At 39.1% G+C, this 17,811-nt stretch overlaps 1 protein-coding gene across 18 annotated transcripts in view; it reads right to left on the bottom strand.

The window, feature by feature from the left end:
• Nucleotides 1–17,811, bottom strand: part of EZH2 (enhancer of zeste 2 polycomb repressive complex 2 subunit) — an 86,642-nt gene that overhangs the window by 26,870 nt on the left and 41,961 nt on the right. For 6 of the 18 annotated variants that reach the window (XM_073238274.1, XM_073238268.1, XM_073238273.1 and 3 more), the window contains exons 2-4: nucleotides 8,082–8,205; nucleotides 7,360–7,488; nucleotides 105–168 (exon numbers count right to left, since the gene is read on the bottom strand). In XM_073238274.1, the coding sequence (XP_073094375.1) occupies nucleotides 105–168; nucleotides 7,360–7,488; nucleotides 8,082–8,205 (317 nt within the window). The other 12 variants (XM_036999398.2, XM_036999400.2, XM_017644639.3 and 9 more) reach the window with 5 other exon arrangements.

Here is a 17,811-nt window from a genome sequence, read left to right as displayed (position 1 = left end):
GTCAGGAGAAGGTACGCCTGTCACCCAACTCTAGAGAAAAGCTGAGGATGATTTCTGAAACTACCTGTTCTTTGAGAACATAGAATGGAGAAAAGGCAACATACCAGGTTTTAAATCAGCTAGCCCTTCTGTTGAAAATGATAGTGTATATAATCTCACACTGCTTTTCTGTGAAGGAAATCATAAAGAAAAAACTGGAATGAGGTAAATATCAAGTTTAGCTCAAGTTAAGACAAGCTTGATAGCAGAAGTGAGTTCATGACCAGGTTTAGGAGGATGAGACAGCTAGTTAAGAGGCGAGTGGCTCCAGCAGGACAGTCAGAAATAAAAATGGGAAGACAAAAATCCTGATCAGATCTTGACACAGACATATTTAATAAAAGCAGCTAATCAAAAGAGTTGGGGCTAAGGAGAGAAAAAGATCGGTTCCCAGCAGACCGTAACCCCTTTCCATTTCTGTGGTTAAATACCGAGGAAGAACCTCTGCCCCGCAGCACTAAGCTCTTGCTTCGGGGCTCACTTACGCATGACGGAGGGATGTTATCCCGTGTCAGTCTTAGAAAACTTCTCAGGGGGAAAAAGACACGCGCAGGATTTAACACACAACACAGAATATCTGGAACTCAGTTTCAGGAAGCTCAGCCCCTCAAAGCTCTTCCCTGAATCCTAACTTCAGAAGCCTGAACAAAAGAGATCATAAATATATAAACCTGGTCAATGCTGCTGAAACTCGATGCATAGGGAGACCCAAAGCAGTCTGGGATGAAGGCGGCTGCTAGGCTTTATCATCTCCATATAACCAGGCAGCTCTGCTGGAAGCCCCAATTTTACTAAAACACTGGAGATCAGAAACAGAACAATAGTCACAGTACAGAAGTTGGTAAAACTACAAAAGCACACAGAAAAACACATGAAACAGGTAACCAGAGCCATGCTTGTCTACTACATGTAAGCTCAAGCACCTGATTCAAGGAGAGTCCTGTCAGTGGAAAATAAGACAATCTCTATGTTTCAAAGAAATAAAACAAAAATTAAGAAATAGAACAAAGTTTTATGAAGTCCCTGGTTTCCACAAGCTGGGTCGGCACCATCGTTCTGAAGCCTGGCTGCCGGGAGCGGAGCCGGGCTGAACGCGGCAGAGCAGCCGAGGCAACGCCAGGCCAAGGGCCCGAGGACAGCCGCCCGGTCCTGCTCCGGTGGCAGACCTGCTCGGGAGCCCACCAATCAGGGAGGCTGATTCTAGAAAAAAGATCAAGAATTGAATCCCCTACTCTTTATGCCAAAGGAAATTTCAGATGGGTTAAATGATATTAAAATGTAAAAATGAAAACAAAACTAAAATGTAAAATGGGTAATTTATAATTTGGAGAAAGACTTTCTAAGCCTTTAAGAAACACAGAAATTAAAAAAAAGAAATTCTAATTTGGTTACATAAACATTTAAAACTTCTGTGTATCCAAAATACTAGAACTAATATCAAAATAGGGAAAAAATCTGCAAAACAAGTAAAAAACTAATTAATATACAAAAAGTCCTTAAAAATCATGAGAAAGTCCAACCTAATTTGAAAAGACCCAAGACCATAACAACTGATTCATAAAGGAAACATAAACAATAGATACTTAACCACACTAAATAATTAAAGAAAAGCAAACAAACTGTAATGACCTTTTACCTCTCACACTAGTGAAGATTAAAAAGACTGATGATATATTTTGCATTGGGAATACAGATGAGCAGACACTTCCTTAAACAACTGGTGGGGGTAAAAATATAATTTTTTTTTTTTCCCTCTCACACTAGTGAAGATTAAAAAGACTGATGATATATTTTGCATTGGGAATATAGATTAGCAGACAATTCTTCAACAACTGGTGGGGGTAAAAAAGAAAACCTTTTTGGGGGCAATTTGGTAATACCTATTAAAATTTTAAATATCCATATCCTCTTGACCTAGTAATTATATTTCTAGGAACTTTTCCTACAAAATTACTCAAAAGATGCAAAGATGTGTATGAGGGATATTCATCAAAACACAAATTGCAAAAGTAAAAAATAAAAACCTAACTGTTCATCAATTAAGAATAAAGAAATTAATTATGGTATATCCAGGGAATCAAACACTATGGGTCCTAAAGAGACCAAAGACCTGGGGAGAGGTCATGAAGTGATGGCCCAAAATGGCCAGAAACTTTAAAATAAAATATATACCATCATTATTATTAACATAGAAAAAGAAACCTGAAAGAATAAAAGTCATGGGGTTTTGAATACAGGGACTTTTGCCTTCTGTTTATATATTTCTGTGTTATTTGAATTTTTATAAAAATCATTTTGCAATGACCTTTGATTCCAGAGAAAGCAAAAGAGTTTCATGAACCCAAGAGATATTCACATTAACTGGTATAAAAATGCCTCAGTCGATTGCCCAGGCAGCTTAAGAAATCTCCCTAACCCTCCCCAACAGTACTCAAGTAATATTTTTTTACAAAATCCACTGAGAAGATAAAACATAATCTTAAGCAATGAATAAATCAATCCGTATTATCAAGCTAAAAAGTGATAGGCGTTCTAGGTCTAATAAAATTTTCTTATTTTTACAGGGCAATAAATGTTTAGCATTGCATACTGGACAAGTATTTCTTTTTGTTCATTCTGTTTGTTTTTAAAATATGTGTCAAAATTTGGTTTTGCATTTTGGGAAGACCTGATCTTTGTAATAATCAATTTAACAATTTGTGTATTTAAAACACAAACTATATACACAATGGTCTAGGAGAAAAAAAAACTTAAAAGCAAACTCTTGTGGTTTATTTGCACAAAATAAACAATATTTTTTTATTTGCTTTTTAAACTTAAGATATATAATAAGTGAACTCATAAAGTATATGATATATATTGAATATAGGATAATGATATTTGACTCAAACATCATAATGGCCTTTCTTTTTCTTAAATAACTTTTTGGAAAAGCATAAAATGTTTATGTTAATTTCCTTTCAAAAAGAAAAAAAGAAAAAAAAGAAGGAAAGTCTCCTTTATGGTCATTTAAGAAAAGTTCCATCTATTTCAGCCTAAAGAAAGCCAGAAAGGAAGCAAATGCTGCAGTGATCTGAAAAGTTGTGTGGACAGGAAGGGCTGGCAGAGTTAACAATCAACTCTGCAAGTAAACACCAACAATTGCTTAAGAGAGGCAAACAGCAGCAGAAATCAACTAAGAAACCAGTTCCTTGAGACACCAAAAAAGGATGGGTATGTTCAGACTTTGAGTTAAAACAAACCCGTGGGAGAGCCATTCAGTTGTTTCTAAGGTGTGAGAAAAATGACCTCGCTCCCTGCGGTAATTGCTCAAACAGCTCATGAGAATCTAGACCTACTGGTCCTACCATCCTGAAATTTACAAAGGAAAAGAAAGCCTGTTACTATATCCAAAGCTAGGAGTGTGTTTAACCAAAGAGCACAAAATTATACACTGGGTACACTAGCATATTACTTTTTCTTTGTAAACAGTAACTAAATTTCTATTTACCATTAACTGAGGAAACTGCATTGCTAAGTCAATAAATAATTCAATCAAGTGTTTACATTTAAACAAGATACTGTTTTTCTTCTCCATCAACAAAAACAGTTAAGTCCAAATTGTGACCATATGAAAGAACTTAACAAGTCTGTCATTTTGGTAGAAGCCTCTCCAAGAAAAATTCATTTCCAACTATCAAATGATAGGTGATGGCCTCACAATCATTTCAAATATTACCAAAAAAAGCAAAACTGTGTGTATTGAAAAGCCTAGGTTTTTAATTCTTCATGAACATGAGAACTGGGATATCTTTCTGATGCTGCTTACATTTCAGACATTCTGAAGAAGCCCCACATTTAAATACATATAAAAAATTCTCACTCTTTTCATTAGTAAACAAGACATAGAATTCTTATGAGAGCGTCATATTCTCCTGGGAATCTAGAAATGCATACTGACAGGATATTTTTTAAGTTACTAAACCAACCATACCATTTGCACAGAAAACAAGCCTCTTTCACAGCCATAATGTGCACAGGTAATAAAAATCTTGATAAGAATCAATGAAGGAAAGTGCCTTGTGGTTTTTAGCAAGAAATGGACAAATGTACAAAAAGAAATGCACCAATAACTACAGGGATGATTGCCAAACCAGTTTCTTCATTAAAACTGGAAAAACCAACACATTGAAGAGTATGAGTACCAATGTGAAGGCTTACAGAAGATAACGTTTTAACCTATAAGGCAAAGTAATAAAAAGTCACCCATAAACAATTTCCTGAACAATAGCCAACATACTGTGGCAAAAAGGTGTACATCCCTCGGCCTGCATATGTCACTTTATGACATTTTTAAGCTGAATGCTCTCAAAAAAGTCAACTGAAGAGCAAAGGAAATAAATATAAAAAACATAGTCACTGTCTTCAAGCAGTCAGAAGTATTTTTAAAAAGAAAAAATGGATGTTTTCAATACTAAAATTCTATGGGCAACATTGCTTAGGTTCTGTAACCTCAACACCAAAAAATAAGTACCCAGGAGTATCTTAAAAACACACATAAGAACAGAATATACTAAAGACATGCCCTCTAAGGTCCACTGCAGACTCCTCCATCTAAAGTCAATCGCAAAATCATTAGATCAGAAAGTATACTTCTGTCAGACACTCGTTACTAAAATAACCAAAATAAAAAATCATTTTCATACTGAATGTATCTACTTCGGCAAGTACAGGAGGGATTAAAGTGTAAGACTTGAGGGAAAAACTGAAAAGTGTCAGTGCACTGTCCTCATGCCGCAAAGGATTTAAACTGAAGCACTCGCAGAGGATCACCTTATAAAAATAAGCAGTTAATTAAAACGGTGTTGTAACAGCACTTCCCAATGTTGAAAGCCATAGACTTTAGGTGTCTGGATCAACACTGCAGCCGGAAATTCTGCCAAACCTCCACTAGGAAAAGTCTTTGCAAACAGGCTAACTTTCATTTAGCCTCCTGCTTCTGACCTACTTCAGGATCCAACTTTTAAAGCATATAAAGAAATGGATATAGCTGGGAATACTCAAACGGAAGAAAAAATAAGCAGGGATTTAGTCTCACCTGCAAAGTAAGGTGATTAGACAGATCATTAAAGTCCTTTCCATCCCTAAAAGTTTATAACTTATTGTAGTAACACTAAAAAGTTTATCAGAAACTGTATAAACCTTAGCTTCCAAGAGTCAGTGACCACGGTTTTAAAGGGAGGACAGGGGCTGGGGGTGGGGCGTAAAGATGGATCCCTTGAAGCAGAATCAAGAGCAGCTCAAAAACTAAGTGTGCTTGCGCAGGTCAGAGTTCCAAGCAACAAAAACAAAATTCCTGAGGCTGGGGGTTATTTTCCTCCTTTTCCCCTCCTGATTTGTGAAAATGGTTTTTCTCAACCTGCACGGATACCAAGTTTAGGAAACAATTTTGTTTTATTAAAATGCTAATTTCTTACAATTTCTCACAAACTTATACATACTTCTCACAACCTTACAATGAAAAGTCAGATCTTTATATTCAATGACTTTTTCTTTGTTTAGCACAAGTAAAAGAAAATTCAATTAGTAAATATTCATTTGAGTAAACTGTACTCTTAAATTTAATGCCAAAAATTATATTATAAGCAATTCAGGTTGGACATAAATAATGAGCTTCACCAGTTCCGTAATGTGTCTGAGCAACACATACCCCTCTGCGCCCACATCAGATCACTAGAGCAAGCCAACTGACTTACCGATTTCTTGCCTCTTCTTGGGGAAGAAAAAAAAGGTGTAACAAAATCATGGCTGAGATTTAATGAGGCAGTGTTTGCAGAGTACCTAGCACAATGCCAGAAATCGTTGCTATTAATTTTTAGTGTAAATGTAAGCTGGGCTTTCAGTAGCATTTTGAAATATCTAATAGGTGGCAAAAATAAATATTCCGTGCATTTCTACTTATTTCTCCAAATCTCTAAAATGTATTCCTCCTAGGAGAAAAAAGGAGGTTTCTTTTTCCTTTACCTTAAAGTCTCCAAAAGGTCACCCAATAAAACTTTCAAAAGAATTCTTTTGAAGTCCCATCCTTACACCTTTGAGAGTGTCCTGACTGGCATAGCAAAGAACCCCTTCCATCATCATTTTGTATTAATGAAAAGTCATTCACCTCTAACATGTAGACCCTGACCTACCCTAGATGATGCAGGAGCTATTAGTAGCATATGATACATATTTATACAATTGCAAGTCAGAGCTTTAAAGAGTTATCACCTGATAAAAATGCATAAATGACTAAGAATCATTCCAAGTCATGTCGCCATCGAGGCCGCATGAAATGATCCCTAGGATCGCACTTGCAGCATAGACTGGGCTATCGTGACAGCACTGACAGATCTTTGAAGCCAGTTTGTAACAGTCTCAACAGGTCTCATACAAGAGCAAATCATGGCTTAATTTTTATAATACTATACTAAAAATGAACACTCATTGAAAACATTAAATTTAGAACAGATTCCATTGTTTCTATGCTTCCCATGTTTAGATACTCGATAAACAATCATCTACTACATGGTGTAATTAAACCAAATCACTATCTTCCCTCTTTTTGTTTTAATACCCATTCAAACAGCACTCCATAACCTACACCACTGTTTTCCAATATAACACAGGACTTAAGTAGAAATGCTTTAACAAAAACCCTCCTGACAGGTTTTATAATGTTTAAGCTTCTGTTTTCTTTTCAGCTTGCTGCCGCTGTGTTTTAATGGGCTGTTTCATTATAAAAGCTACTACAGATGTATTGCTTTCCTCTGAAAACAGGACTTCTTGGAGTGATTAAGATCTTCCTTATTCATTGAGAAACACTATGGAAAAGGAGATTCCAATCTCTCGGCACCAAATGTAAGAATTCTTAAAGAGAGAGCCTTAGAATTTGAACAATTAGTGTATGAATGTGAACAAAAAGTACACATTTCTTGTGGCATGGCTAATCCTTATTAAGGAGGGAAAAAAGACAACTGTGAGTCAGAAAGCCTTGCTCTAAATAGTGATCTGATGAGGACATTAAAGAGTATTTAATTTTAAGGTTTTTTTTTAAATCAACAGTCTTTTAAAAATCTAGGAACCTACCAAGTAACAGTGCTACCACCCTGAACACCAGACCTCTGTTACAGGAATAGCTAGGCGCGGTACCGAAGGCAGCCATTAACAGCCAGTAAAAGGAAATAGCAACAGGAAGACGGACGGCCTGAATTCAGTCAGAGACTTCCTCTCAGTGACCAACGTTCCAGCGGCAAACACCAGACAGCACCGATAATGACTACTGTGCGTGAGTGAACCAACCTCCCTGGTCCCTCGCAATGAGCTCACAGAAGTCAGGATGTGCACAGGCTGTATCCTTCGCTGTTTCCATTCTTGGTTTAAGATTTCCGTTCTTTCCAAAATTTTCTGACGATTGGAACTAAACATACTCTTTAAGAAAATGGAGAAGAGGAAAAAAGAAATGGTTCATTGTTAGAAAAATTTTAACATTTCTAATGCAGGTTTAAATCTAATCTCTCAGTTTACCAGGAACATTCCCTCAAACGCATACAGATTTTACACTAAACTCTTCATTTCCTACATTCAAATAATACAAAGACACCACACCTATTATTTTATTGAAAAGAGGGAGGCAAATGAAAATTATTTCCACCCCTTCTTTGTTAACTTTATATACATTAAAAAAAAAAACACAATGTCTTTAGAAACATAAAACCATGAAACACAGTCCTTCATATTTGAGTACCAAGTCTACACATGCAAGACAAAGGTACACTAAAAAGATAGTGATTTCTAAGTAGGCTGGATAACCATCCGATTAAAATCCTCCCATCACATTAATATTCATGATACAATTTCCATGTTCACTAAGACAGATCAAGGACCTCAACTTCCAAGTGTTCATCTTATTGTAAATATGACCTTGGCTGAAAATGTACCCTTTCAAATTAAGACTCATCGTGAGGGGGAAAGAAAGCTATCCGTTACTGCATATGCATTTTCACAGAAGATGAGAGTTATACCTTCACTTCATCAGCTCGCCTGAACCTCTTGAGCTGTCGCAGCCGCATGTACTCTGATTTTACACGTTTTCGCCAACAAACTGGTCCCTTCTCAGATTTCTTCCCAGTCTGGCCCATGATTATTCTAAAAGCAATGGTTTCACAATAAAATCACTAATCTAACCAGCCTCAATATGATCACTTGTGTTTTAATCCCCAGCAAACAATCAACAAAAGAAAAAATACATAATAAGCCTGTTGACATTCACAGAAGGGTGCTCATTTGTTCTGTGTGTTTAAATCCTTAAAGCATTTCATTCAAAGTATAAACTTTTATCTCATACAACTTTAAAAAAATATTTTTATTTGAAAAGATTTTCCACTCTTAAATAGCAGCCACTTTACAGAAATGTGACCCCATTACAGGACTTAAGTACATTATGCAATTTCATTTAGTCTATGAGATCCTTACTGTGGTGTGAAAAAAACTGTAAACACATACTCAAAGCTTTTCATCACTAAATGAGTAATAATTGAAAATGAGAAATCTGAAAAAGTAAAATTTACATTTGGCACTAAAGTAGCATACAGCCCAGGATAGCCTGTGTGCAAATGAAAGCAATCCCCCTGTTCTCACCCACCACCCTGCCACCAACTACCGCATGACAAGTCCGGACTGTGCCTCTTGGGCCACCTTTGTTCACATGAAGGGTCTCTCTGCTACCAAGAGAAAAAATAAAGGAATGCAGCAAATGCGAAGCAAATTATTCTGTTATTTTAGTTGCGGCCCCATGGCCCAATGACGTTTAAAAGTGGGGATAGTCTACATCACCAGATGTCTGATTCATACTACAGACCCCCCACTTTAAGTCTAAACAAGGGTCCATTCTGGAACATTTTCTTCTCAAAGTAGTAGAATCATACTTGTATCCTCAAAAGATGAGAACATTTTTCTGCCACAAGGTAAAAGGTGCCACGTTAAAGATTTTTGCTTCAATTTTTATCTAAGAGCAATGGAAACCCACTGAATGCGTAAAAAGGGTAGGGGAGATGCACATTTTTAGAAAGACCACCCATCTAACTGCAACACATGAGCAAGACGGGGCTGGCAGAGAACAAAGGCTCAACGGTGAGGCCTGGTCAGACTGGACAGCAGAGTCCCCCAGATAAGAGAGGACAGAAGCTTCCACCGCCACCTTGGTGATGAGAGAGAAAGGTCAGTGAATTCAACTCCACAGTTACTTAGGGGAAAAGCTGGTGATGACTGGGGGAAGGTGATTCTCTGGTTTGAGAAACTGAGCAAAGGCTTCATTTATCCATTTACATAAAATTCTCAGGCATAACTTTTTACAATAGCCAAGATATGGAAGCAACGTTAAGTGTCCATCAGTAGATGAATGGATAAAGAAGATGTGGTACATATACACAATGGAATACTATTCGGCCATAAGAAAGAGACAAGTCCTACCATTTGCAACAACATGGATGGAGGTGAAGGACATTACACTCAGTGAAATAAGCCAGGCAGAGAAAGACATATGCCAAATGTTTTCCCTCATTTGTGGAGTATAACAGTGAAGCAAAACTGAAGGAAAAAAATGGCAGCAGATTCAGAGACTCCAAGAATGAACTAGTGGTTACCAAAGGGGAGGGGTGTGGGAGGGCGGGTGGGGAGGGAGGGAGAAGGGGACTGAGGGGTATTATGTTTAGTACACATGGTGTGGGGGGCACAGGGAGAACAGTGTAGCCCAGAGAAGGGACATAGTGGATCTGTGGCATCTTGCTGCACTGATGGACAGTGACTGCATTGGGGTGTGGGGGGAGACTTGATAATATGGGTAAATGTAGTAACCACATTGTTTTTTCATGTGAAACCTTCATAAGAGTGTATATCAATCATACCTTAATAAAAAAAAATTCTCAGGCATAAAGAAAATTGCCTAAAGAGACAAGGCTTTGAGGGAGACACAGTCCACAGATCAGTGGGTACCTTTCGGTAAGAATAATCAGCCAAACGATGACAAAGAAAGCAGACCAGGAACTTCTTGGACCCAAATGAGGGGCAAAGCAAGCACACAGTCAGTGCAGCAAAAAAGGGGGAGGAGCTGATGAATATACGAAGATGAAACTCAGAACTTGCCCTTAGGGAGCTTCTATCCAACCTAAAAAGTCCAAAAAGGAGAAAACAAATTACAATATGAGATACATACGCAAAAGTACTCGGTGGGGAGGGGGATGGTAAGAAACTGCATAAAATGGCAGGGAAGGGGGAGACTCACCCTTCCAAGTTGAGCTGGATTTCAAAAGGCCAAGAAAGAATGGAAGGGATGCAAAGGTATGAGCTGGGGACAAGTGGGTGTGGGGCTGTGAAGGCAGAGGCCCCACTGGCAGACCCATCAACAAAGGCGGATGCCAAGTAGGTGAAGACCCCAAACTAGGAGGACGAGGGAATGAGAAGAATGGACAGATCTCAGGAAATCTGAGATAAAGATGTTGATGAGATCACAGAGATAGGACCACCCGCCTGGAAGGGTTCAAAGTGCAAACACACACTGGGTGGAGAAGTGGAGCACAGAAAACAGTACTTAGAACTGAGAAGCCAAAACCATCCTTGAGGTAAAGTAGAAAGTGAGGAAAAAAGACGAGAGTGGGGAGGATGGTGAGGCAGGGCAAGAAGACAGCTAAGTTAGGGAGAAACTGGAACTTTATTTTAAAAAATTACTTTGTAGCAATTGTTTGCTTTCATGTGCTAGCTAGTTAATAGATATGCTTAAGTAATTCTATGCAAATTATTTTCACACATCTAGCACTTCAAAGGCGTAGGAACTAGGAAGAAAAGCAGTTAGATAAAAAGGGATTATAGGTTCCTTCATTAGTTCATAGGCTAATCACAACTAGTACATCTGCTGCCTTGACAAACTTTTGGTCCTTGGAGGAAGGTGCCCCCTCAAACCTGATAAAACCTACAAAATGTTTTCACTGATGTGCAATGTGGGCATTATGGTACACATTTTATGTTTTGGTGAAGAAGTATCATTACATTAGTTAGCAGTTTGTGTTTTTATACTAGAATCCTCCTTGTCTAATACTCTGGAATACTTTCCACATCGTTTCTACCATTACCAACAATGTCTAATAAAGTATCTCACAATACAGTCTCTCTGACCAGTTACCGAGCTAATAAACAAGTGGCAGATAAAGAATGGAACATCTCAAAACTGGTTCCTGAGCCAGCCTCTGTGAGAAGGCAGAGATGGACATATGTCCATGTTTATAAATTTCACAAAGCTCTTCCAGACAGTAAGGTACCTAAGTCGATCTTTTCAGCTATAGAATGAGCTAATATGCACAATAGGGAGGAAATAAGAAAAACACTAGTAATTCATTTAGGGTAAATTATGGACATGTAAGCATCATGACTGCTGAATTATGATCTAAGAAATAAATCTAAAATTGTTCAGACTGTTCTTTGGAAGTGTAGGGATAAACAGGCAGATCCATGAAAAAATCGCAAAACCTAAGGCACCATTTAGAAGCCAGCGTCACATGAAGCGGACTCCCTCCTGCTATCTGCTTTCAGCATTCTAAAATCACATCTCCATGCTTGTCACTCCACTTCACCCCACTGTAAGTTCTTCAGCAGCAAGAACCATTTTTTATTCATTTGTAGAATCCCAGAACCTGGCTGTATGCCTGACAAATAGATTTAAAATCACAAAAATTTTTAAAACCACGACTATTAATGTGCACTGATCATGAGTGCCTCATAAAGTAGAGCTGTGCTAACAAGGTACGAGAAAGAAGCGTGGCCTACCTTGCCTGAGGCTGGAAAGATGCAGCTCACATCACCGACAAACGCCCAAGAGATGGGATCCAGGAGCAATGAGGACCCCGTGGTCCAGCTGCCCTACCAATCAAGAGATACTGAGTATACAACCTGGAGCTCCTAGGATTTTTTATTAAGGAAGTAGATACTGCCACAAGACCTTACCCAGACAGAGGGATCACATCACCTACCTCAAAGTTGGTTACAAACACCAGACACACAGATGCACCTAGCTCTACATCTGGCTACAGTAAGCCTTCAAATCCCACAGGGAATAACCAATTCAAATCAGGACTGTGTTCTCCACTACATTATAACTCAGTAACTATTAAGATACAGTGCCAAATATTAGTCTATCGGCAGAAAAGAACCTTTATTAAAAATGACTTGCCACTAAGTGGTTGGGGTTTTTTAATACATCCAACTTTTAAATTTCTCATTCAAAAGATTTGTTTGTTTCACAGATGAAATGGCACTAGTATGATTTTTATCCAGAATACGAAAACAGCTTCTCATATTCAAAACAGGTTGTAGCCCCAGTCACTAAAACAAGATTCCACCTGTATACAGTGAAACAAACAACATTTATGCTTTACTTTATAAGACAAACCAAATTATGGCAGGCGACCCTCAAAACCTTAATACAATGAAATAAAGCCATAGAGAATTACAAATATACAGGTTAAATACAATTAAGGAAAATTACAGAGTGTGTTTCATCAATCAAACACCCTGAACACCACACCCTTGTGACCCAGCTTTGTCCCACAGCAGCAGACGTGGTGTCAGTTCTGCTGTCCTCCATCAGTTCACCTTCTCTGGGATCCTCCCCCAACCCTTCTCTGAGGACGTCCATCTGCATGGGAGGAAGCCTGGGGTCCCAGCCTGCCCAGGGCCACCTCTCCCTGCAGCAGCCACCAGGACAGGGTTGAATATATGACCAGAATCAGTCCAGTCATGGCGACAACCTCAGGAGCTTCCCTGCAACGCGAGGACAGGAATGCTCGCTCTCTTCCACTTAGGTTTTGAACCTGGAAACTCTCTGCCAAGAACTGCTGGAAGGCAACTTGCAACCAGAAGAACCTGCAAAGTACAGAGTCAACAACAGAAAAAGAAAAAAACACACCCCAAACCAAGATTAAACTTGAGTTCCCATCGCTGAGCCCTGACCAGGCACGCTTGGCCAAAGCGCCACCAGACTCGTTACAGGAGCAAGCAGTCTCTTTTCCTTAGTACTGAAATTGTATTACAGTGACACCTGAATTCACAGAGGATGGGCTCTTGTGACCTACTAGCTCGTCAGGCCAAGGGCGTCTGCTCCCCCCCCAGGTGAGGCGCTTCCTCCAGCCTCAACTTGTACAGCCCAGGTGAGGCAGCTGAGACCCTCCTCCACCACCTGCCTCTGGGTAGCTGGGCCACACAGCCCAAGGCAGCAGCTCTCTTCCCTGGCAGGTCCGGCCCTAGTCCTGGGGAGGGGCCTTTACCTAAGACAGCATTCCTGACCCTTCTTACACAGTGGCCAATGACTGAGAAATTTTAAAAGTTCCCCAATCATTTGCAGTGCCCTTAATGCCTTTCTTTAAAGGTTCCTCATTCCTACAAGTTATTTTTTTATTGAAGTATTGTTGATAAACAATCTTATATTGATTTTTAGTACACAACACAGTGGTTCAACAGTTACCCATCTTATGAAATCCTCATCCCCATGAGTGCAGTTATTATCCGTCAACAGAGTAAGATGTTACAGAATCACTAGCTATATTCTCCATGCTGTATTACCATCCCCATGACCAACTTAAATTATGATTGGTAATTTTTGTACCCTTTTATCCCCCTCACCCTCCCTACTCACTCACCCTAACTCCACCCCACGGCAACCACCAGTCACTTCTCAGTGTCTGAATCTACTGCTATTTTGTTCATTTGTTTTGTTTTGTTTTTATATTCCACAAATAGATTAAATCATATGGTATTTGTCTTTCTCTGCCTGGCTTGTTTCACTTAGCATAATACCCTCTTCGTCCATCCATGTTATCACAAATGGCAGGATTTCTTTTTTATGGCTGAATAATAATCTACTATGTATATATACCACATCTTCATCCATTTGTCTATTGATGGACATAACTTACATAATGCTTCCATAACTTGGCTACTGTAAATAATGCAGCAGTAAACACAGGGGTGCATATGTCTTTTTAAATCAGGGATTGTGTTTTCTCTGTGCAAATTCCTCTAAGTGGAATAACTGGGTTAAACGGTATTCCTATTTTTAGTTTTTGGAGGACCCTCCATATTGCTCTCCACAGTGTAAGAGGGTTTCCTTTTGTCCACATCCTTGCCAACACTTGTTATTTCTTGTCTTTGGGATAGAAGCCATTTTAACTGGTGTGAGGTGATGGCTCACTGTGGGTCTGATTTGCATTTCCCTGATGATTAGCGATGTGGAGCATCTTTTCATGTGCCTGTTGGCCATCTGTATTTCTGTGGAGAAGTGTCTGTTCAGGTCCTCTGCCCATTTTGTAATGAGGCTATTTGTTTCTTGGGGTTGAGGCATCTGAGCTCTTTATGTATTTTGGATGTTAACCCCTTATCAGATGAGTTGTTTACAAATGTATTCTCCCATGCTGTGGGAGGCCTCTTGGTCTGGCTGATGGTGCCCTTTGCTGTGCAGAAGCTCTTGAGTTTGATGTAGTCCTACCTGTTCATTTTTTGTTACTCTTGCCTGGGGAGAAGTATCCAGAAAAGAAAAACTGCTTCTGCTTATGTTCTGCATTAACTTTTGACTCTTAACTGACTGCCCAACAAAATTTAAATACAGTTGATCTTTGAACAACATGATTTTGAACTGCACGAGTCCCATGTATACACGGATTTTTTTCAGTATGCTGGAAAATGTTTTGGAGATTTGCGACAATTTGAAAGAACATTTTCCTTTTTCTAGCTTACATTTTTGTACATCCAAATTGTGTTAATTGACTGTTATTGGTAAGGTTTCCAGTCAACAGTAGGTTATCAGTAGTTAAGTTTTGGGGAGTTAAAAAGCTGTATGTGGATTTTCGACTGTGCAGAGGGACTGGCACCCCCAACCCCTGAACCCCCCCATTGTTCAAGGGTCAACTGTATACTACTGCAGTATTCTCGATGTCCTTCCCTAACTAAAAAGTCTTTTTACTTCATAGCAAGACTGCCATAAAATTGCCTATTTTGAAAAAAATCAACGGTCTGCAATAGTGTTTTTATGCTTAAAATAGAGGGCAGCTGTTAGTCTTATTTAACAATTTCATTTTTTTTAGTTAAAAATCCGTTGCTTTTAATAAACTCAAAAGTACATTAACAGTAAATAAGATTTTGTAGGTAAGGGTAAAGAGAAGTTAGAAAGACATAGATATAATTATTGGTAGGAGATAAAAATTAATTACCTGAGAGAAGTAGACCTTATGCCTGAAGGGAGAGAGAGAAAACCTGCGTGTGCAAAGGCAAAGCGCGAGCAAGCCAGCCCCGGGAGGCAGCAGGCCCCACTCCACGCGCGAGGCCCCGAGGCCAGGCATGTTCCGGCCCAGCCAACGCTGGAACTAATGTGGGCCACAAGGTAAATCACAGAGGTATGATATGTCAACCGAATTAATAAATAAGTGTTTATGAGTCCCCAGTATAAGTAAGAAAAAGGGGGAGAAAAGGCAAGTCTTCCTTACGGGGAATTCCAAAGGATGCATGTGTGTGCTTCTGTCCTCTGGGAGGCAGAGCTCAGGCTAGACTCAGTGACTGGCTTCAGGGCCTGGAGAGGGAAAGAGTAACTCACAGCGGGGAAACCCGGACGCCACCACCTTCACTGGGGCACTGGGGTCAAACCATCAGGACAGGCCACGCTGCTGCCGGGCACCTGGCGTGGAGCAAGGAGAGCTCCGCTCCTCGGTGGGCCCTTCCCTAAACCCCCGAGCCCACCACCTCATCACACAGAACCATCAGGCTGACCCAAGCCAAAGGCCGCTTCTACAAAACTCCTGACCAGCCCTCCCCAAACGAAGTCATGAAAACAGGGGAAGCCTGGGGGGGCCGTCACAGATCAGGAGAGACTAAGGAGACGACAGCGGGCACTGGGCCCCGGACGGCACCGAGCACAGAGCGGGACATCGGGGGAGACCAGCAAGAGCCGAATGAAGTCACCAGTCCTGGTAATAGTGACCCTAACGCTGGTCTCTAATTTTAGATCGATGTATCAGGGATACAGAAACCTAAAGTTATTCCAAAATAAAGGCTTTTTTTTTCCCAAGAGAAATAAGTCATACAACAATCTAAAGATACTCATTTAAAAAATGGCATCCACTTTATAAAATTAGCAGAACAGAAATACATTAAAAATGTTAAACTGCTATGTAAAATGTGAAATAAGACAAAAAATATGCACAGGTGATTAGAACTATTTAAAAATATAAGGTTAAAGAAAACAGGTAGTAATTTAAAAGGCTGATACTTTTATAAACCTTAACTTCAAAGGAATTTGAAGGGAAAATTCTTACATATAATTCTACTATTTTAAAACTGAGATAACATTACTTGAACAATTTAAAAGGGAAAAAAATCTATTAGCTTATAAGATGGTAAAAAGATAATGCACTTGTAGGCTATATTCACAGAAATACAGACTCTGAACCCAGGAAAAGAAAGTACTTGTGATTGCATGTACTGACCAGACAGATCAAAAGAATTTTCCATACAACTCAGGGCCAAGTGGCTTAAAATGGACCAAGAAATACATCTTTGTCTCATCTGGGAGACAGTATTAAGCAAGTAACATAGAAAAGAGCATTTGAGTTTACAGTCTGAACAGAGGGAAGTATTAATATGCTTTCATTCACTCAACAGATATTTAGTGAACATCTAACACATGCTAGGTGTGCTATTATAGAAACTGAAGACTTAGCGACAAAACAGACAAAATCACGTGACCTCCCAGAACTTACAATCTATCTGGATAGAAATGATCAAAAACAAAGTGAGATGTTTATTTTAGTATGCAAGATGGTGTTGGGTGCTACAGGAAAAAACGAAACAGGTGCGGAAGGTAAGGCAGGCATGGCGAGGACCACAGGGACATGTGCCGAGGCACTCAGCACCCTGTGTGTGTTGCAAGGCCCATGGCACAGTAGCAAACTCAGTAGTAAAATACACAGTAAAATATTTCTAGTGAAGAGTCCAAGAGCAACCAGATTTAACATCTATCCAATGCAGATTTCAGTAACTCTACAAGGCTCCAAGGATCAACACAGCTTTTCAGAATATTCAGTTGGCATTAAAGCCAGCATTCAAGGATTGCTAGGTCTCACTGTTCAGGTTAACTACTAAGTCTCACTTCCTGAACAAATAAAGACTAAAGTTAACACACATTAATACAAATGGCTATTCTCTCTGCTAGTATTATTAAGCCAAATTAAAGAAATAGATTTATTATACAAATGATCCTGAGGCTATGGCATTCTATTATAAGCTCTCATGTTGGCTATTCAGTTTTAACAAAATAGCATCAGTAAATATGTGTTGCTGATTTGATTGTCTGGTTTAATATGTAACTTTGCTTTGGTTTTACCATAAGTTTATATCTGTACATTTTTAGGGAACATATTAATAAAATTAAAGTCAAGTCAACCCTGGGATTCCATTCAACACTCAAGTTTGAAAACCATCATATTAGAAAACACTGGAGTGCTGAAGTAATCCAGGAATGAAGTGGTAAGGCTCTGACTAGGTTGATAGCTGTGTGAATGGAGAAAAGAGAGACACTCAAATTAAACAGATGCACTCATATGAGAAGGAAAAGGAAGAGATACAAAGAGGGTACGATAAAGGCCTAAGTGAACCACCATAATGTCAAAGAATTTGGAATGTATACTATAGACTAAGATAATTACTCACTTTAGTGGTTAT

The sequence above is a fragment of the Manis javanica genome, chromosome 6, assembly GCF_040802235.1.
Source record: "Manis javanica isolate MJ-LG chromosome 6, MJ_LKY, whole genome shotgun sequence".
NCBI classification, from domain to species: domain Eukaryota; kingdom Metazoa; phylum Chordata; class Mammalia; order Pholidota; family Manidae; genus Manis; species Manis javanica.
The sequence above is the reverse complement of the archived record's forward strand: the minus strand, read 5'-3'. Positions and strand labels throughout refer to the sequence as shown.